Source organism: Oncorhynchus kisutch, linkage group LG22 (assembly GCF_002021735.2).
Source record: "Oncorhynchus kisutch isolate 150728-3 linkage group LG22, Okis_V2, whole genome shotgun sequence".
In the NCBI taxonomy this organism is placed as follows: domain Eukaryota; kingdom Metazoa; phylum Chordata; class Actinopteri; order Salmoniformes; family Salmonidae; genus Oncorhynchus; species Oncorhynchus kisutch.
In genome coordinates, this window is record NC_034195.2 from 19,450,578 (window position 1) to 19,465,458 (window position 14,881).

The 14,881-nt window shown below is 41.3% G+C and overlaps 1 protein-coding gene across 2 annotated transcripts in view; it reads left to right on the forward strand.

Moving 5' to 3' along the window:
- LOC109866807 (sodium/hydrogen exchanger 10) overlaps positions 1-14,881 on the forward strand; it is a 28,937-nt gene that overhangs the window by 5,319 nt on the left and 8,737 nt on the right. The window contains exons 2-15 of one of the 2 annotated variants that reach the window (XM_031801279.1): positions 2,753-2,818; positions 3,121-3,282; positions 3,470-3,570; positions 5,373-5,501; positions 5,672-5,837; positions 5,923-6,039; positions 6,135-6,296; positions 6,412-6,511; positions 6,598-6,738; positions 6,851-7,022; positions 7,147-7,228; positions 7,863-8,044; positions 8,236-8,376; positions 8,836-8,933. In XM_031801279.1, the coding sequence (XP_031657139.1) occupies positions 3,138-3,282; positions 3,470-3,570; positions 5,373-5,501; positions 5,672-5,837; positions 5,923-6,039; positions 6,135-6,296; positions 6,412-6,511; positions 6,598-6,738; positions 6,851-7,022; positions 7,147-7,228; positions 7,863-8,044; positions 8,236-8,376; positions 8,836-8,933 (1,736 nt within the window). In that variant the 5' untranslated portion in view covers positions 2,753-2,818; positions 3,121-3,137. The remainder of the gene's footprint in view (positions 1-2,752; positions 2,819-3,120; positions 3,283-3,469; positions 3,571-5,372; positions 5,502-5,671; positions 5,838-5,922; positions 6,040-6,134; positions 6,297-6,411; positions 6,512-6,597; positions 6,739-6,850; positions 7,023-7,146; positions 7,229-7,862; positions 8,045-8,235; positions 8,377-8,835; positions 8,934-14,881) is intronic. The other variant, XM_020455650.2, reaches the window with a different exon arrangement.

Consider the following 14,881-nt stretch of genomic DNA (forward strand, 5'->3'; position numbering starts at 1 on the left):
GATTATGCATATATGATAAACAGAGTAGCAGCAGCATAAATGAGGGGTTTGTGGGGCGGGACAATGCAAATAGTCTGGGTAGCCATTTGATTACCTGTTCAGGAGTCTTTTGGCTTGGGGGTAAAAGCTGTTGAGAAGCATTTTGGTCCAAGACTTGGTGCTCTGGTACCGCTTGCCATGCGGTAGTAGAGAGAACCGTCTATGACTGGGGTGGCTGGGGTCTTTGACCGGATGGTGTAGACATCCTGGATGGCAGGCAGCTGCCCCAGTGATGTACTGGGTCGTACGCACTACTCTCTGTAGTGCCTTGCAGCCGGAGTCCGAGCAATTGCCATACCAGGCAGTGACCACTCGCATTAACATCTGCTAACTATGTGTATGTGACTAATAAAATGTAATTTGATTCGATGCAACCCATCACGATTCTCTCTGTTGCAGCTGTAGAACCTTTTGAGGATCTGAGGACCCATGCCAAATCTTTTCAGTCTCCTGAGCGGGAATAGGTTTTGTCGTGCCTTCTTCACGACTGTCTTAGTGGGTTTGGACCATGTTAGTTTGTTGGTGATGTGGACACCAAGGAACTTTGAAGCTCTCAACCTGCTCCACTACAGCCCCATCAATGAGAATGGGGGCGTGCTCGGTCCTCCTTTTCCTGTAGTCCACAATCATCTCCTTTGTCACTAAGCTAAGGGCCCTGGGACTAAACACCTCCCTCTGCAACTGGACGCCTGTGCTCCCTGTTCACTCATGACTGGACGGCCAGGCACGACTCCAACACCATCATTACGTTTGCCGATGACACAACAGTGGTAGGCCTGACCAACGACAAGACAGCCTATAGGGAGGAGGTCAGAGACCTGACCGTGTGGTGCAAGGACAACAGCCTCTCCCTCAACGTGATCAAGACAAAGGAGATGATTGTGGACTACAGGGAAAGGAGGACCGAGCACGCTGCCATTCTCATCGACGGGGCTGTAATCACTTTAACCATACCTATGTGTACATACTACCTCAATTAGCCTGATTAACCGGAGCCTGTATATACAGTAGCCACGCTACTGTTATTTTTCACTGTCTTTTTACTGTTGTTTTTATTTCTATACTTATCTATTGCTCACCTAATACAAATCAAATCAAATCAAATGTATTTATATAGCCCTTCGTACATCAGCTGATATCTCAAAGTAATGTACAGAAACCCAGCCTAAAACCCCAAACAGCAAGCAATGCAGGTGTAGAAGCACGGTGGCTAGAAAAAACTCCCTTGAAAGGCCAAAACCTAGGAAGAAACCTAGAGAGGAACCAGGCTATGTGGGGTGGCCAGTCCTCTTCTGGCTGTGCCGGGTGGAGATTATAACAGAACATGGCCAAGATGTTCAAATGTTCATAAATGACCAGCATGGTCAAATAATAATAAGGCAGAACAGTTGAAACTGGAGCAGCAGCACGGCCAGGTGGACTGGGGACAGCAAGGAGTCATCATGTCAGGTAGTCCTGAGGCATGGTCCTAGGGCTCAGGTCCTCCGAGGGAGAGAAAGAAAGAGAGAATTAGAGAGAGCACACTTAAATTCACACAGGACACCGAATAGGACAGGAGAAGTACTCCAGATATAACAAACTGACCCTAGCCCCCCGACACATAAACTACTGCAGCATAAATACTGGAGGCTGAGACAGGAGGGGTCAGGAGACACTGTGGCCCCATCCGAGGACACCCCCGGACAGGGCCAAACAGGAAGGATATAACCCCACCCACTTTGCCAAAGCACAGCCCCCACACCACTAGAGGGATATCTTCAACCACCAACTTACCATCCTGAGACAAGGCCGAGTATAGCCCACAAAGATCTCCGCCACGGCACAACCCAAGGGGGGGGGGGGGGGGCGCCGTATTTAGCACTAACTGAAGTTTATTTAGTGCTTTATCCGGGTAGCCGAAAAGTAGCGCATTGTAGTAGTCTAACCTAGAAGTGACAAAAGCAGTGTGCAAAGCTGTCATCAAGGCAAAGGGTGACTATTTTGAAGAATCTAAAATATAAGATATTCTGATTGTTTAAAATTTTTGTGGTTACCACATGATTCCATGTGTTATTCATATTTTTTGATGTCTTCACTATTATTCTACATTGTAGATAATAGTAAAAATAAATAACCCTTGAATGAGTAGGTGTGTCCAAACATTTGACTGGTACTGTATATATATATAAAAGATATATAAAAGATATCTGCCTGCTTCACCTATATTTTGTTTACCCACTGGTTGAATCAATGTTTTTTCCACATCATTGAAATGAAATTACGTTGAACCAACGTGGAATAGACGTTGAATTGACATCTGTGCCCAGTGGGTAGCTATGTAGTTCCAGTTCTAGTTAGCTTACTAACTACACCCCTACATGGCAAGTAAGTAAGTTAGCTAGCTAGCTAATTGACTAGCTAGCTAACTACTGAAAACACTAGCTACCAATATTTTAATTTAGCTTGTTGAACAACCACCAAGCTACTGCAAAATGCAGTTCAATTACTAGCTTGTTGAATAAGCTTCATGTAGTTCACTACTCCCCAACACTGAGTAGTTGAACTAAATTCAAATCTAGGTAATGTTTTCAGTAACCTAGTTAATTATTTTTTTGCCATGTAGGGGTGTAGCTAGCTACTGTACTACATCCTATTTTTTTTGTACAAAAATACATAAATATCAGAGAAGTGTTTAATAGACTAAATGACAAAATTATCTGTTCTTGCATTTCAGATTCACACTGTACATGTGATACTTTTCGGGTTGTAGTTTGGATGTATTCAAAGTAACTTCAGTTAAGTAAGCTATATTTTTCTTGAGGGTAGCTTTAGTGTAGCTTAACTTCTTTCATTGTGATGTACCTTCTAGCTTGGAAAACTATAGGCCTATTTTCAGAGTAGCTTCCCCAACACTGCTAGCCAGAACTATTTTGTCTAACCACCAGATATCCAAAAGAAGCCTGATGTCTTTCGAACAGTTTGACCTGGCTGAGTATCTTTAACGTTAGCTAGTGTGATTTGTAACCCGTCCGAGCCCGCTGACAATGCCCACACGTTGTCACCGATGGGTGCAGTAACCTTTTTCCTGTCCCTCCCTCCCAGTCTATCTGCATGCAAAAATGGCTTTCCTACACACCGAATCCCATTCAGAAATCAGCGATATGACGTCTGATAATGACACCAGCCTCATGCCCTGGATTCTTTTAAGTGACCAGAGTCAACCAGGGATCATACTCACTGTGTTTGGAGCATGTCTCTTTGGAGGTAAAGTTAGATAACTAGCTAGACCGTATACACTAGTCACTTCTTGTGCACAACCCAAAACTAAATGCAATATGTAATTGCAAACCATGTCAGTGCCGTACAATTATACACTACCCCTACAATTACCCCTGTGTTACCCGAAATCCCTCACAAACATGACAACTTTTTCCCCCTTTGGTTTCTACAGCTGTTGTCAGAACCCTCTTGCAGACTCTGAAGCTGCCATATACTGTACTATTAGCCCTTTGTGGGATGTTACTAGGAACACTTAGTTTCCAGTATCCAGAGGTATGGACATACAGTTGAACTCGGAAGTTTACATACACCTTAGCCAAATACATTTCAACATTTTCACAATTCCTGACATTTAATCCTAGTAAAAATTCCCTGTCTTAGGTCAGTTAGGATCACCACTTTATTTTAAGAATGTGAAATGTCAGAATAATAGCAGAGAGAAGGATTTATTTGAGCTTTTATTTCTTTCATCACATTCCCAGTGGGTCAGAAGTTTACATACACTCAATTATTATTTGGTAGCATTGCCTTTAAATTGTTTAACTTGGGTCAAACATTTCGGGTAGCCTTTCACAAGCTTCCCACAATAAGTTGGGTGAATTTTGGCCCATTCCTCTTGACAGAGCTGGTGTAACTGAGTCAGGTTTGTAGGCCTCCTTGCTTTCACACACTTTTTCAGTTCTGCCAACAAATGTTCTATAGGATGGAGGTCAGGGCTTTGTGATGGCCACTCCAATACCTTGACTTTGTTGTCCTTAAGCCATTTTGACACAACTTTGGAAGTATGCTTGCGGTCATTGTCCATTTGGAAGATCCATTTGCGAACAAGCTTTAACTTCCTGACTGATGTCTTGAGATGTTGCTTCAATATATCCACATAATGTTCCTTGCTAATGATGCCATCTATTTTGTGAAGTGCACCAGTCCCTCCTGCAGCAAAGCACCCCCACAACATGATGCTGCTACCCCCTTGCTTCACGGTTGGGATGGTGTTCTTCGGCTTGCAAGCATCCCCCTTTTTCCTCCAAACATAACGATGGTCTTCATGGCCAAACAGTTCTATTTTTGTTTCATCAGACCAGAGGACATTTCTGTAGTTTGGCTTTTTTATGGTGGTTTTGGAGCAGTGGCTTCTTCCTTGCTGAGCGGCCTTTCAGGTTATGTCGATATAGGACTCGTTTTAATGTGGATATAGATACTTTTGTACCTGTTTCCTCCAGCATCTTCACAAGGTCCTTTGCTGTTGTTCTGGGATTGATTTTCACTTTTCATACCAAAGTACTTTCATCTCTAGGAGACAGAACGTGTCTCCTTCCTGAGCGGTATGATGGCTGCGTGGTCCCATGGTGTTTATACTTGCGTACTATTGTTTGTACAGATGAACGTGGTACGGTACCTTCAGTCATTTGGAAATTGCTCCCAAGGATGAACCAGACTTGTGGAGGTCTACAATTTTTTTTCTGAGGTCTTGGCTGATTTTTTTTGATTTTCCCACGATGTCAAGCATAGAGGCACTGAGTTTGAAGGTAGGCCTTGAAATACATCCACAGGTACACCTCCAACTGACTCAAATGATGTCAATTAGCTTATCAGAAGCTTCTAAAGCCATGACATCATTTTCTGGAATTTTCCAAGCTGTTTAAAGGCACAGTCAACTTAGTGTATGTAAACTATTGACCCACTGGAATTGTGATACAGTGAATTATAAGTGAAATAATCTGTCTGTAAACAATTGTTAGAAAAATTACGTGTGTCATGCACAAAGTGGATGTCCTAACCGACTTGCCAAAATTATAGTTTGTTAACAAGAAATTTGTGGAGTGGTTGAAAAACAAGTTCTAATGACTCCAACCTAAGTGTATGTAAACTTCTGACTTCAATTGTATCATATTTATCCAATTATTTAATATCTAAAAGTCTAAAATATACTGTTGAGAAAAGTTGTGTTTTATTATTTTTTATGTTCTGCCTCTATAGACTGGCTACAACCCAAAATTCTGATGTTAATCATAGGCCATATGATCAGAATCAGAATTATGATACCTTTGCTGATATGGATTTTTATTGCTGTCCAGGTCAGTTATTACACAAAGGAGATTGCACACATCAGCCCCAAACTGTTGATTCACACGTTTATGCCCGTGTTGATATTCAGTAGTGCCTTCGAAATTGAATCCCACATCTTTTGGAAATCTTTAATACAGGTGAGGTCTTTCCTGCACTGTTGTTATTATGAACAGGTTGCGATACAATTCATTTTGTGAATTGCCTTATGGTGTTTAAAAGAAACACAAGTTAACAAACACTAAAATACGACACTAGAAATGACTAAAGAAATAACATAAACAGATGATTTAAACTTTGTGTTAAACAGGTACTACTGCTGGCAATACCTGGATTTTTGCTCAGTTCTTCTATGATTGCACTGCTAGTTGTGAAAGTGTATGCTTACAACTGGGACTGGTATGTTGGCATGATGTTTGGAGCCATTGTAAGCACCATTGACCCTTTCATATCAACGGCTTTGTTACGCAGTCTCGGTAAGAATACACATCTTTCTGCAGAAAAATGCAATTTAATGATATCAGCTGTGCTGGTAGGAACTCACTATGTCCCTCTCTACAGGAACAGCCAAACCCCTCATACTTCTGATAGAGGGAGAGTCATTGTTCAGTGATGGCGCCTCTATCATTACATTTGATGCATTCAAAGACCTTGCCACTGATCTTAGTCATTTTGAAGGTACAATGTACAGTATCTGTGAAATTACAGTTGTATCTATTTTGGGGTTCAAAGAAGGAATATTCTGTAATCATGTGTATGTTTTCATCCCACAGCAACAACTTTCACCATCAAGCTGATATTGAAAGTCTTCGGGAGCCCTCTTTTAGGGTTCATCATGTCTAAAATCATTATGTTTTGGCTGTCGTACATCTTCAACGATGGACTGATTGAAATAACCATCAGCCTGGCAATGACGTACATCACATTTTACTTCGGTAAGGGAGTTTTTGTTACGTCCTTTTAGAAACGACGTCATTTTGTTTGTTCAATAGCAAGAAATGTATCTTAAATATATCCAATTTGTTTAATGAACATTTTCATGTCATTTAGCTGAATGGCTAGGCATGTCTGGGGTCATAGCTGTCCTCATTATGGGGCTTCTCTTGGACACTGTCAACTTCAGCCCAGAAATTGAAGTGTTTCTTTTACGGTGAGTCTAGATAATTAAATCCACTTTCTGTGGTGTTTTCTGAATTTAAAATAGTTTCTAAAGACAATATTCTAATTTTTCTATAGGTTCTGGGAGATGCTGACCTATTTGGCCAACACCTTAATTTTCTTCATTGTTGGTATTGTGGTAGCCAGAGCATTTCAACACGTGGGTGTCAACGATTTTTTCAACATTGTAGTGCTCTACTTTGCTATGTACATCATAAGGTAAAGAACATCACTGTTTTAATGAGTTTACATCAGGCATTTAACCAGTTTTTCTACCATGTGCTAATGTTATGTATCAGTTTGGTTTGGGACTCTTCTTTCTCTATTACAGACTTGTGACTGTTATTGCACTGTCACCCTTCCTGGTACGCACTGGGTATGGCTTCAGCTGGCGGTGGGCAGCAGTCTGTGTCTGGGGCGGGACCAAAGGGGCCTTTTGTCTAAGTCTTACACTCATGGCTTTTCAGTCAGACGATTTAGATGAAGAGCAAGTGAGAGAAAAGGTAGGGATTTTTTTGTATTTCCTACTTTCTACCCCTTTAGCAGGCTACCATGATGATAGCAGTGTCTTATGGCCCCGGTTAATGTAATTGCAATCTTGACAGTTGAATATCATCTCTGTTACAGATTTTGGTCCTGTCTTCTGGAATGGTGGTCCTAACACTTCTTATCAATGCATCATCGATGACTTGGTTCCTTAGACTATTAGGTGAGGTATACTGTGTCAAGTAGTTTCTCTTCATTGACAGCTTGTAGTCCTCTCAAATCTGGTTCAGCCAAAAAAAACATCCAAAACACCATTAATTTTCCTCGTAGGCTTTGTCCAACGAACCATGTTTGCGAGGCCAACTAAACTGCACTTAGGAGCACCTAGGCAGCAAGAGGCTGTCTCTCTCTGACAATGCATCTTGTGTTCCCAGGCCTGTATTATGTGTCTGTGCCCAGGCCTATATAATGTCTCTTGTGTTCCCAGGCCTGTATGATGTGTCTGTGCCCAGGCCTATATAATGTATCTTGTGTTCCAGGCCTGTATGATGTGTCTGTGCCCAGGCCTATATAATGTATCTTGTGTTCCCAGGCCTGTATGATGTGTCTGTGCCCAGGCCTATATAATGTATCTTGTGTTCCCAGGCCTGTATGATGTGTCTGTGCTCAGGCCTATATAATGTATCTTGTGTTCCCAGGCCTGTATGATGTGTCTGTGCCCAGGCCTATATAATGTATCTTGTGTTCCCAGGCCTGTATGATGTGTCTGTGCCCAGGCCTATATAATGTATCTTGTGTTCCCAGGCCTGTATGATGTGTCTGTGCCCAGGCTTATATAATGTATCTTGTGTTCCCAGGCCTGTATGATGTGTCTGTGCCCAGGCGCATGGCCATGTATAGTGCGGTGCAGCGGGTGCGGGAGAGCTCGCAGAACACTTTCAGTTTGTTGAAGATTGACAGGTTTTTAGCAGATGCTAACTGGGAAATGGCAGAGCAGAGAGTCCTCATAGAGGACCCCTATAAAACACCCAATGAAAAGGTATTGTGTGTCTCTTTCTGTTTTCTTTAACACGAAGAAGTAACCGATTTGAAACAAGACGACATGCATATCATCTGTAGTCATTTGGCACTGTGTTACAGTGTAAACACCCAAATCAGTATATCTATATTTTACTCCTACTTTGACATATGAGTGAAAATATATGTCTTTGCCTGTGCCCTTTCTTCCAGGTTAGCATTGAAGAGTTCTCTCCCACAGCCAGGATGACTAAGTGCCCAGACTGTGACAGGGACATTCCCTATGCACCATCACCACAGGAGCTGGAGGACATGATGGAGGAGGCTCGCATGCGCATTCTGAAGGCTCAGAAGGTATGGTTCACCCCACTGGATCCTACTGACCACAATGTTCATCATAGTCACCCTGACCTTGCGTACAGAGATGGGGCCTAATCGCTCGTTCAGCCTGTTCAATGTACAACACATGGAAGCAATGCTCACTTAAAAAGAGGATGAGGTCGAATGTTCTGTTCTTTTCAAATATGTAAAATCAATGTGGTCGTTCGATAGGATATTACGTTAGAAATGGTTTTTGTTTCTTTAATCACAGCCTGTACCTCTGCTTTTCCTCACTTAGTTGTAGCCTTGTTGATACACTTCTACAATTTGGTTAGGATGACCCATAAGAATATAATTAACTTTTTAGCCCACAGGGAAAGAACTATTGACTTTGGTGAATGTAATGGGTTTAGCATGAAGTTGACCGATGAATCATTAAGAGTCCAGAATGAATGGTGCCTAAACTGGAAACTGATGTTGGTTTCCTACCAGACAAGCTACTGGAAGCAGTACAGCGCTGGAATGCTGAACCGAGAGGCAGCCAGGACCCTGATCAATACAGCTGAGAACATGACAGACCACAAGGGAAAGTAAGTGCTGCTCTCGTTGACTTCACTCAAAAAGATATAGGACCACTTGGTTCAGTCGGGTCTATGTGTTTATGATGTTTATGATGAGCATCTTCCATTGTTTTTATAGTCATTGTGTAAGTGTGTGGCACCCTTTGGAAAAGGGGGCACCACTTGGAAGACTCTAACCTCAGTAATTGCACCTTATTATGTACTTAGATTAAGCACCCCTTAAATATTTGACATCTCTCTGGGTTATGATTCTATTATTGTCCAAGAGGTTTATTGGCCTATGGCAATGTTAATAGGCCAAGTAATATACAGTGCATTCGGTAAGTATTCAGACCCATTGACCTTTTCCACATTTTATTACGTTACAGCCTTATTCTAAAGTGGATTAAATCGTTTTTTCCCCCTCATCAATCTACACACAATACCCCATAATGACAAAGCCAAAACAGGTTTTTAGAATTAAAACCTAAATCAATAAAAACGGCCCAAATCTGTTCACATGAGATAAGCAGACCAAGTGGGATTTTTGTTGTATGGAGGTCTATGAGAGAGTGTCGAATAACATGAGGCTTATTTGATCGAATTGAAGTTTCGTAATGTTTATGCTGTTACAAATAACGTACTGCTATAAGTGGATGCACGTGACATTCCCGCAACTTTGAGAAAAATGACTTAGTTGTCCCTGTTGTTCACACGCGTATCTGCCTTTTCATTGGCTAGAATGGTCCCACCTGATCTCGTCTCCTCTTGCCTGCATTCCATCTTTGAGGACATGAATTTGCATCGTTAGAGTGGTCACCTGACTATTTTGTCAATATAATAGATCATCTTTGACTGCGATAAAGTTACCATTAAGATACATATTGGTAACATTAGTTTACTTAGCTAGCTAACTAAAGTTACTTTGAAAAGTAGCCAGCTAGTTCACTAACTTAGTAATGTTAGTTACTTCCAAACTACTTTTTGATAAATTATCATATCTAAATGTGAATTGTTAGCTAACTAGACTAACGTTAGAAATTGCAAGTACAGATCACTATGGAGTCAGATGTTACGAGAATGTGTAATTTAGTTTATTAAACACCAAACTGTTTCGAGTGAGAATTAGGCAGGTCTGATGCTGAAAAACATATAATAATTTATTCCATTTGTAAAGTGATTATCATTATACAACATTCTCAAAGTGCAGAAAATAAAAGTATTGACACTACCGGTCAAAAGTTTTAGAACACCTACTCATTCAAGGGTTTTTTGTTATTTTTTGTATTTTCTACATTGTAGAATAATATTGAAGACATCAGAACTATGAAATAACACATATGGAATCATGTAGTAAGTATTTATATTTGAGATTCTTCAAATAGCCACCCTTCGTCTTGATGACAGCTTTGCACACTCTTGGCATTCTCTCAACCAGCTTCATCTGGAATGCTTTTCCAACAGTCTTGAAGGAGTTCCCACATATGCTGAGCACTTGTTGGCTGCTTTTCCTTCACTCTGCGGCCCAAACCATCTCAATTTGGTTGAGGTCGGGTATTTGATATTTGTGGAGGCCAGGTCTTCTGATGCAGCACTCCATCATTCTCCTTCTTGGTAAAATAGCCCTTACACAGCCTGGAGGTGTGTTGGGTCATTGTCCTGTTGAAAAACAAGTGATGCTCCCACTTAGCCCAAACCAGATGGGATGGCTTATCGCTGCAGAATGCTGTGGTAGCCTTGCTGGTTAAGTGTGTCTTGAATTCTAAATAAATCACAGACAGTGTCACCAGCAAAGCACCCCCACACCATAACACCTCCTCCTCCATGCTTTACGGTGGGAAATACACATGTGGAGATCATCCATTCACCCACACAGCGTCTCACAAATTTCCAATGTCCATTGCTCGTGTTTCTTGGCCCAAGCAAGTCTCTTCTTCTTATTGGTGTCCTTTAGTAGTCCTTCTTTGTAGAAAAAGGCCTGATTCACACAGTCTCCTCTGAACAGTTAATGTTGAGATGTGTCTGTTACTTGAACTCTGAAGCATTTATTTGGTCTACAATTTCTGAAGCTGGTAACTCTAATGAACTTATCCTCTGCAGCAGAGGTAACTCTGGGTCATCCATTCCTGTGGCGGTCGGCATGAGAGCCAGTTTCATCATAGCGCTTGATGGTTTTTGCGACTGCACTTGAAGAAACTTTAAAAGTTCTTGAAATGTTCCGCATTGACTGACCTTCATGTCTTAAAGGAATGATGGACTGTCATTTCTCTTATTTGAGCTGTTCTTGCCATAATATGGACTTGGTCTTTTACCAAATAGGGCTATCTTCTGTATACCACCCCTACCTTGTCACAACACAACTGATTGGCTAAAACGCATTAAGAAGGAAAGAAATTCCACAAATTAACTTTTAACAAGGCACACCTGTTAATTGAAATGCATTCCAGGTGACTACCTCATGAAGCTGGTTGAGAGAATGCCAAGAGTGTGCAAAGCTGTCAAGTGTGGCTACTTTGAAGAATCTCAAATATAAAATATATTTTGATTTGATTAACACTTTTTTGGTTACTACATGATTCCATGTGTTATTCCAAAGTTTTGATGTCTTCACTATTATTCTACAATGTACAACATAGTAAAAAAATGAAGAAAACCCTTGAATGTGTAAGTGTGTCCAAACGTGTGTATATATATATATATATATATATATATTTACTTATACAAAGCAAATATATTTAACCATTAAGTTTGAGTATGCAGTGCATTCCGAAAGTATTCAGACACCTTGACTGTTCACATTTTGTTACGTTACAGCCTTATTCTAAAATGTATTAAATTGTTTTGTTTTTTCTCTCATCAAACTACATACAATACCCCATAATGACAAAGCAAAAACAGGTTTTTGGAAATTGCTTCAAATTTATAAAAATATAAAACCTTAAATATCACATTTCCCTAAACTTTCAGACCCTTTACTCAGTACTTTGTTGAAGCACCCTTGGCAGCGATTACAGCCTTGAGTCTTCTTGGGTATGATGCTACAAGCTTGGCACACCTGTTTTTGAGGAGTTTCTCCCATTCTTCTCTGCAGATCCTCTCAAGCTCTGTGAGGTTGGATGGGGAGCATCGCTGTACAGCTACTTTCAGGTCTCTCCAGAGATGTTAGATCGGGTTCAAGTCCGGGCTCTGGCTGGGCCACTCAAGGACATTCAGACTTGTCCCGAAGCCACTCCTGCATTGTCTTGGCTGTGTGCTTAAGGTCGTTGTCCTGTTGGAAGATGAACCTTCGCCCCAGTCTGAGGTCTTGTTGCGCTCTGAAGCAGGTTTTCATCAAGGATCTCTCTGTACTTTGCTCTGTTCATCAGGGATGCAAACTAGTCACCTTTCGGTGAAATTCGCCATTTTGAATCCAAAATAGGTGACCTACGTGAATCGTGTAATTTCGATGAGAAAAGTTTGAGGGGGGGGGGGTGTCACTTGGAGCACTACTGGCTGTAAACAAATGAGTGATGCGTGTTTGTAAGCAAACAAGTGATGCGCGTTTGGAGCTATACTGGCTGTATCCAAGGCTCAGCCAATCGTTCACATAACAACAGAATGCAGCACGCGACTGAAGAGAGAAAAGACAACCAGTTTGCTAGTTACAGAATCAGCGCTCGCTCTGGAAAGACAGCAGTAGGGTGCAAAGGCAGTTTGCCAGTTACAGCAGTGCGTCCTTGAACGATAACGAAGAGGTAGGTGAGACGCCTGACCACTGAGACGGGGGTGAGAAGGTGATGAAGTGTACTTCATGAGCTGTAACCGAAAAACAACTGGCATTTAGAAAGTTTGAGGTGAAGGAGAAAGTGTGGTGGAACAAGTATTGTTAGCATTGAACTCATGTTTTCCCGCTACAGTATGTGGTTAATTTTCAGAGTGAGAGAATTACATAAAAATGAGGCGTTGCGTGTTGGAGGAGCTGACCCTTTCAAAAAATGTTTTTGCCTAAAATGACATACCCAAATCTAACTGCCTGTAGCTCAGGAGCTGAAGCAAGGATATGCATATTCTTGATGCCATTTGAAAGGAAACACATTTTGAAGTTTGTGGAAATGTGAAATTAATGTAGGATAATATAACACATTAGATCTGGTAAAAGATAATACAAAGAAAAAATGTTTTTTTTAAAGTTTTTTTGTTGCCATCTTTGAAATGCAAGAGAACAGCCATAATGTCTTATTCTAGCCCAGACACAATTTAGATTTTGGCCACTAGATGGCAGCAGTGTATGTGCAACATTTTAGACTGATCCAATGAACCATTACATATCTGTTCAAAATGTTGTACCAAATGTGCCTAAATGGTTTATTAGTTGTGCACTCTCCTCAACATGATATTCTTTCACTGTATAGCTAATTGGACAGTGCAGTTAGATTAACAAGAATTTAAGCTTTCTGCCCATATCAGATATGTCTATGTCCTGGGATTTTTTGTTTTTTTTGTTACTTACAACCTCAGGCTAATGTGATTAGCATATGTTAGCTCAACCGTCCCGCAGGGGGGACTCCAATCCCATAGAGGTTAAACAAGTGGATTCAGGTATCAAGTGGAGCTGGGCCTGGCTTATGCTGGATGCCAATACAGGTGCCAATACAGGTGAAAGAAATGCCACACACTTTCCCTCTTTCAATACAGTGGATAAAAGGGGTATGCCGGGTGTACTCTCTGCCTGAAAGAGATCAATTATGCCAACAAAGGATATCATGCTCTGCTGGAACATTGTAGAACAGATGTCCACAGGCAGAAAGTGTACAATGTAATAACGTGCAGTGTAGCCCAAAGATATTGCTTTTATTGTGTGGAACTTGACAGTAACACTTGTGTGAGTGAGGGTGGATTATTACATTTTTTACTCAGTGAACGTTATTTTTGTAGCCTTACAAAGTGGCCACTATGATAGAGCAAAAATAGAATGCCTGTTTGTTTCATTCTATATCTATTTTTATTTTTTTCCCCCAAGTGCAAGATGTGTGTGTGTGGTCACAAGCATTCTATAATAAAGGCTGTCATGGCTAACTGCAATATTAGTGTATTGTTTTTTCTCAAGACTTGAGTGTCATTTGCAGTAAAGTCTAGGCAACAAATAACATTGGATTGATTTCCTTACATTTTTTGCTGTGAGTTAGGTTCACATTAACCACTTTTTTTATTTTACATACAGAGACTGATCATGTAGATCACATTATCTGTTGTTTAATCAGTTAAAACCTGCATTTCCCCCTAGCAGGGATTTTTTTGCATGTTTCAGTGAGGAGGGAAAAAAAGGGTCACTTTTTTGGGCCTTCACCAGTTTGCATCCCTGGTTCATCATTCCCTTGATCCTGTCTAGTCCCCCAGTCCCTGCTGCTGAAAATCATCCTCACAGCATGATGCTGCCACCACCATGCTACACAGTAGGGATGGTGCCAGGTTTCCTTTAGACGTGATGCTTGGCATTCAGGCCAAAGAGTTCAATCTTGGTTTCATCAGACCAGAGAATCTTGTTTCTCATAGTCTGAGAGTCCTTTAGGTGCCTTTTGGCAAACTCCAAGTGGGCTGTCGTGCCTTTTACTGAGGAGTGGCCTCCGTCTGGACACTCTGCCATAAAGACCTGATTGGTGGAGTGCTGTGGAGTTGTCCTTCTGGAAGGTTCTCCCATGTCCACAGAGAAACTCTGAAGCTCAACTTCCTGACCAAGGTCCTTCTCCCCTGGGCGGCCAGCTCTAGGAAGAGTCTTGGTCCTTCCAAACTTCTTCAATTTAAGAATGATGGAGGCCACTGTGTTCTTGGGAACTTTCAATGCTGCAGAAATGTTTTGGTACACTTTCCAAGATCTGTGCCTTGACACAATCCTGTCTCGGAGCTCTATGGACAATTCCTTCGACCTCATGGCTTGGTCTTTGCTCTGACATGCACTGTCAACTGTGGAAACTTATATAGACCGGTGTGTGCCTTTCCAA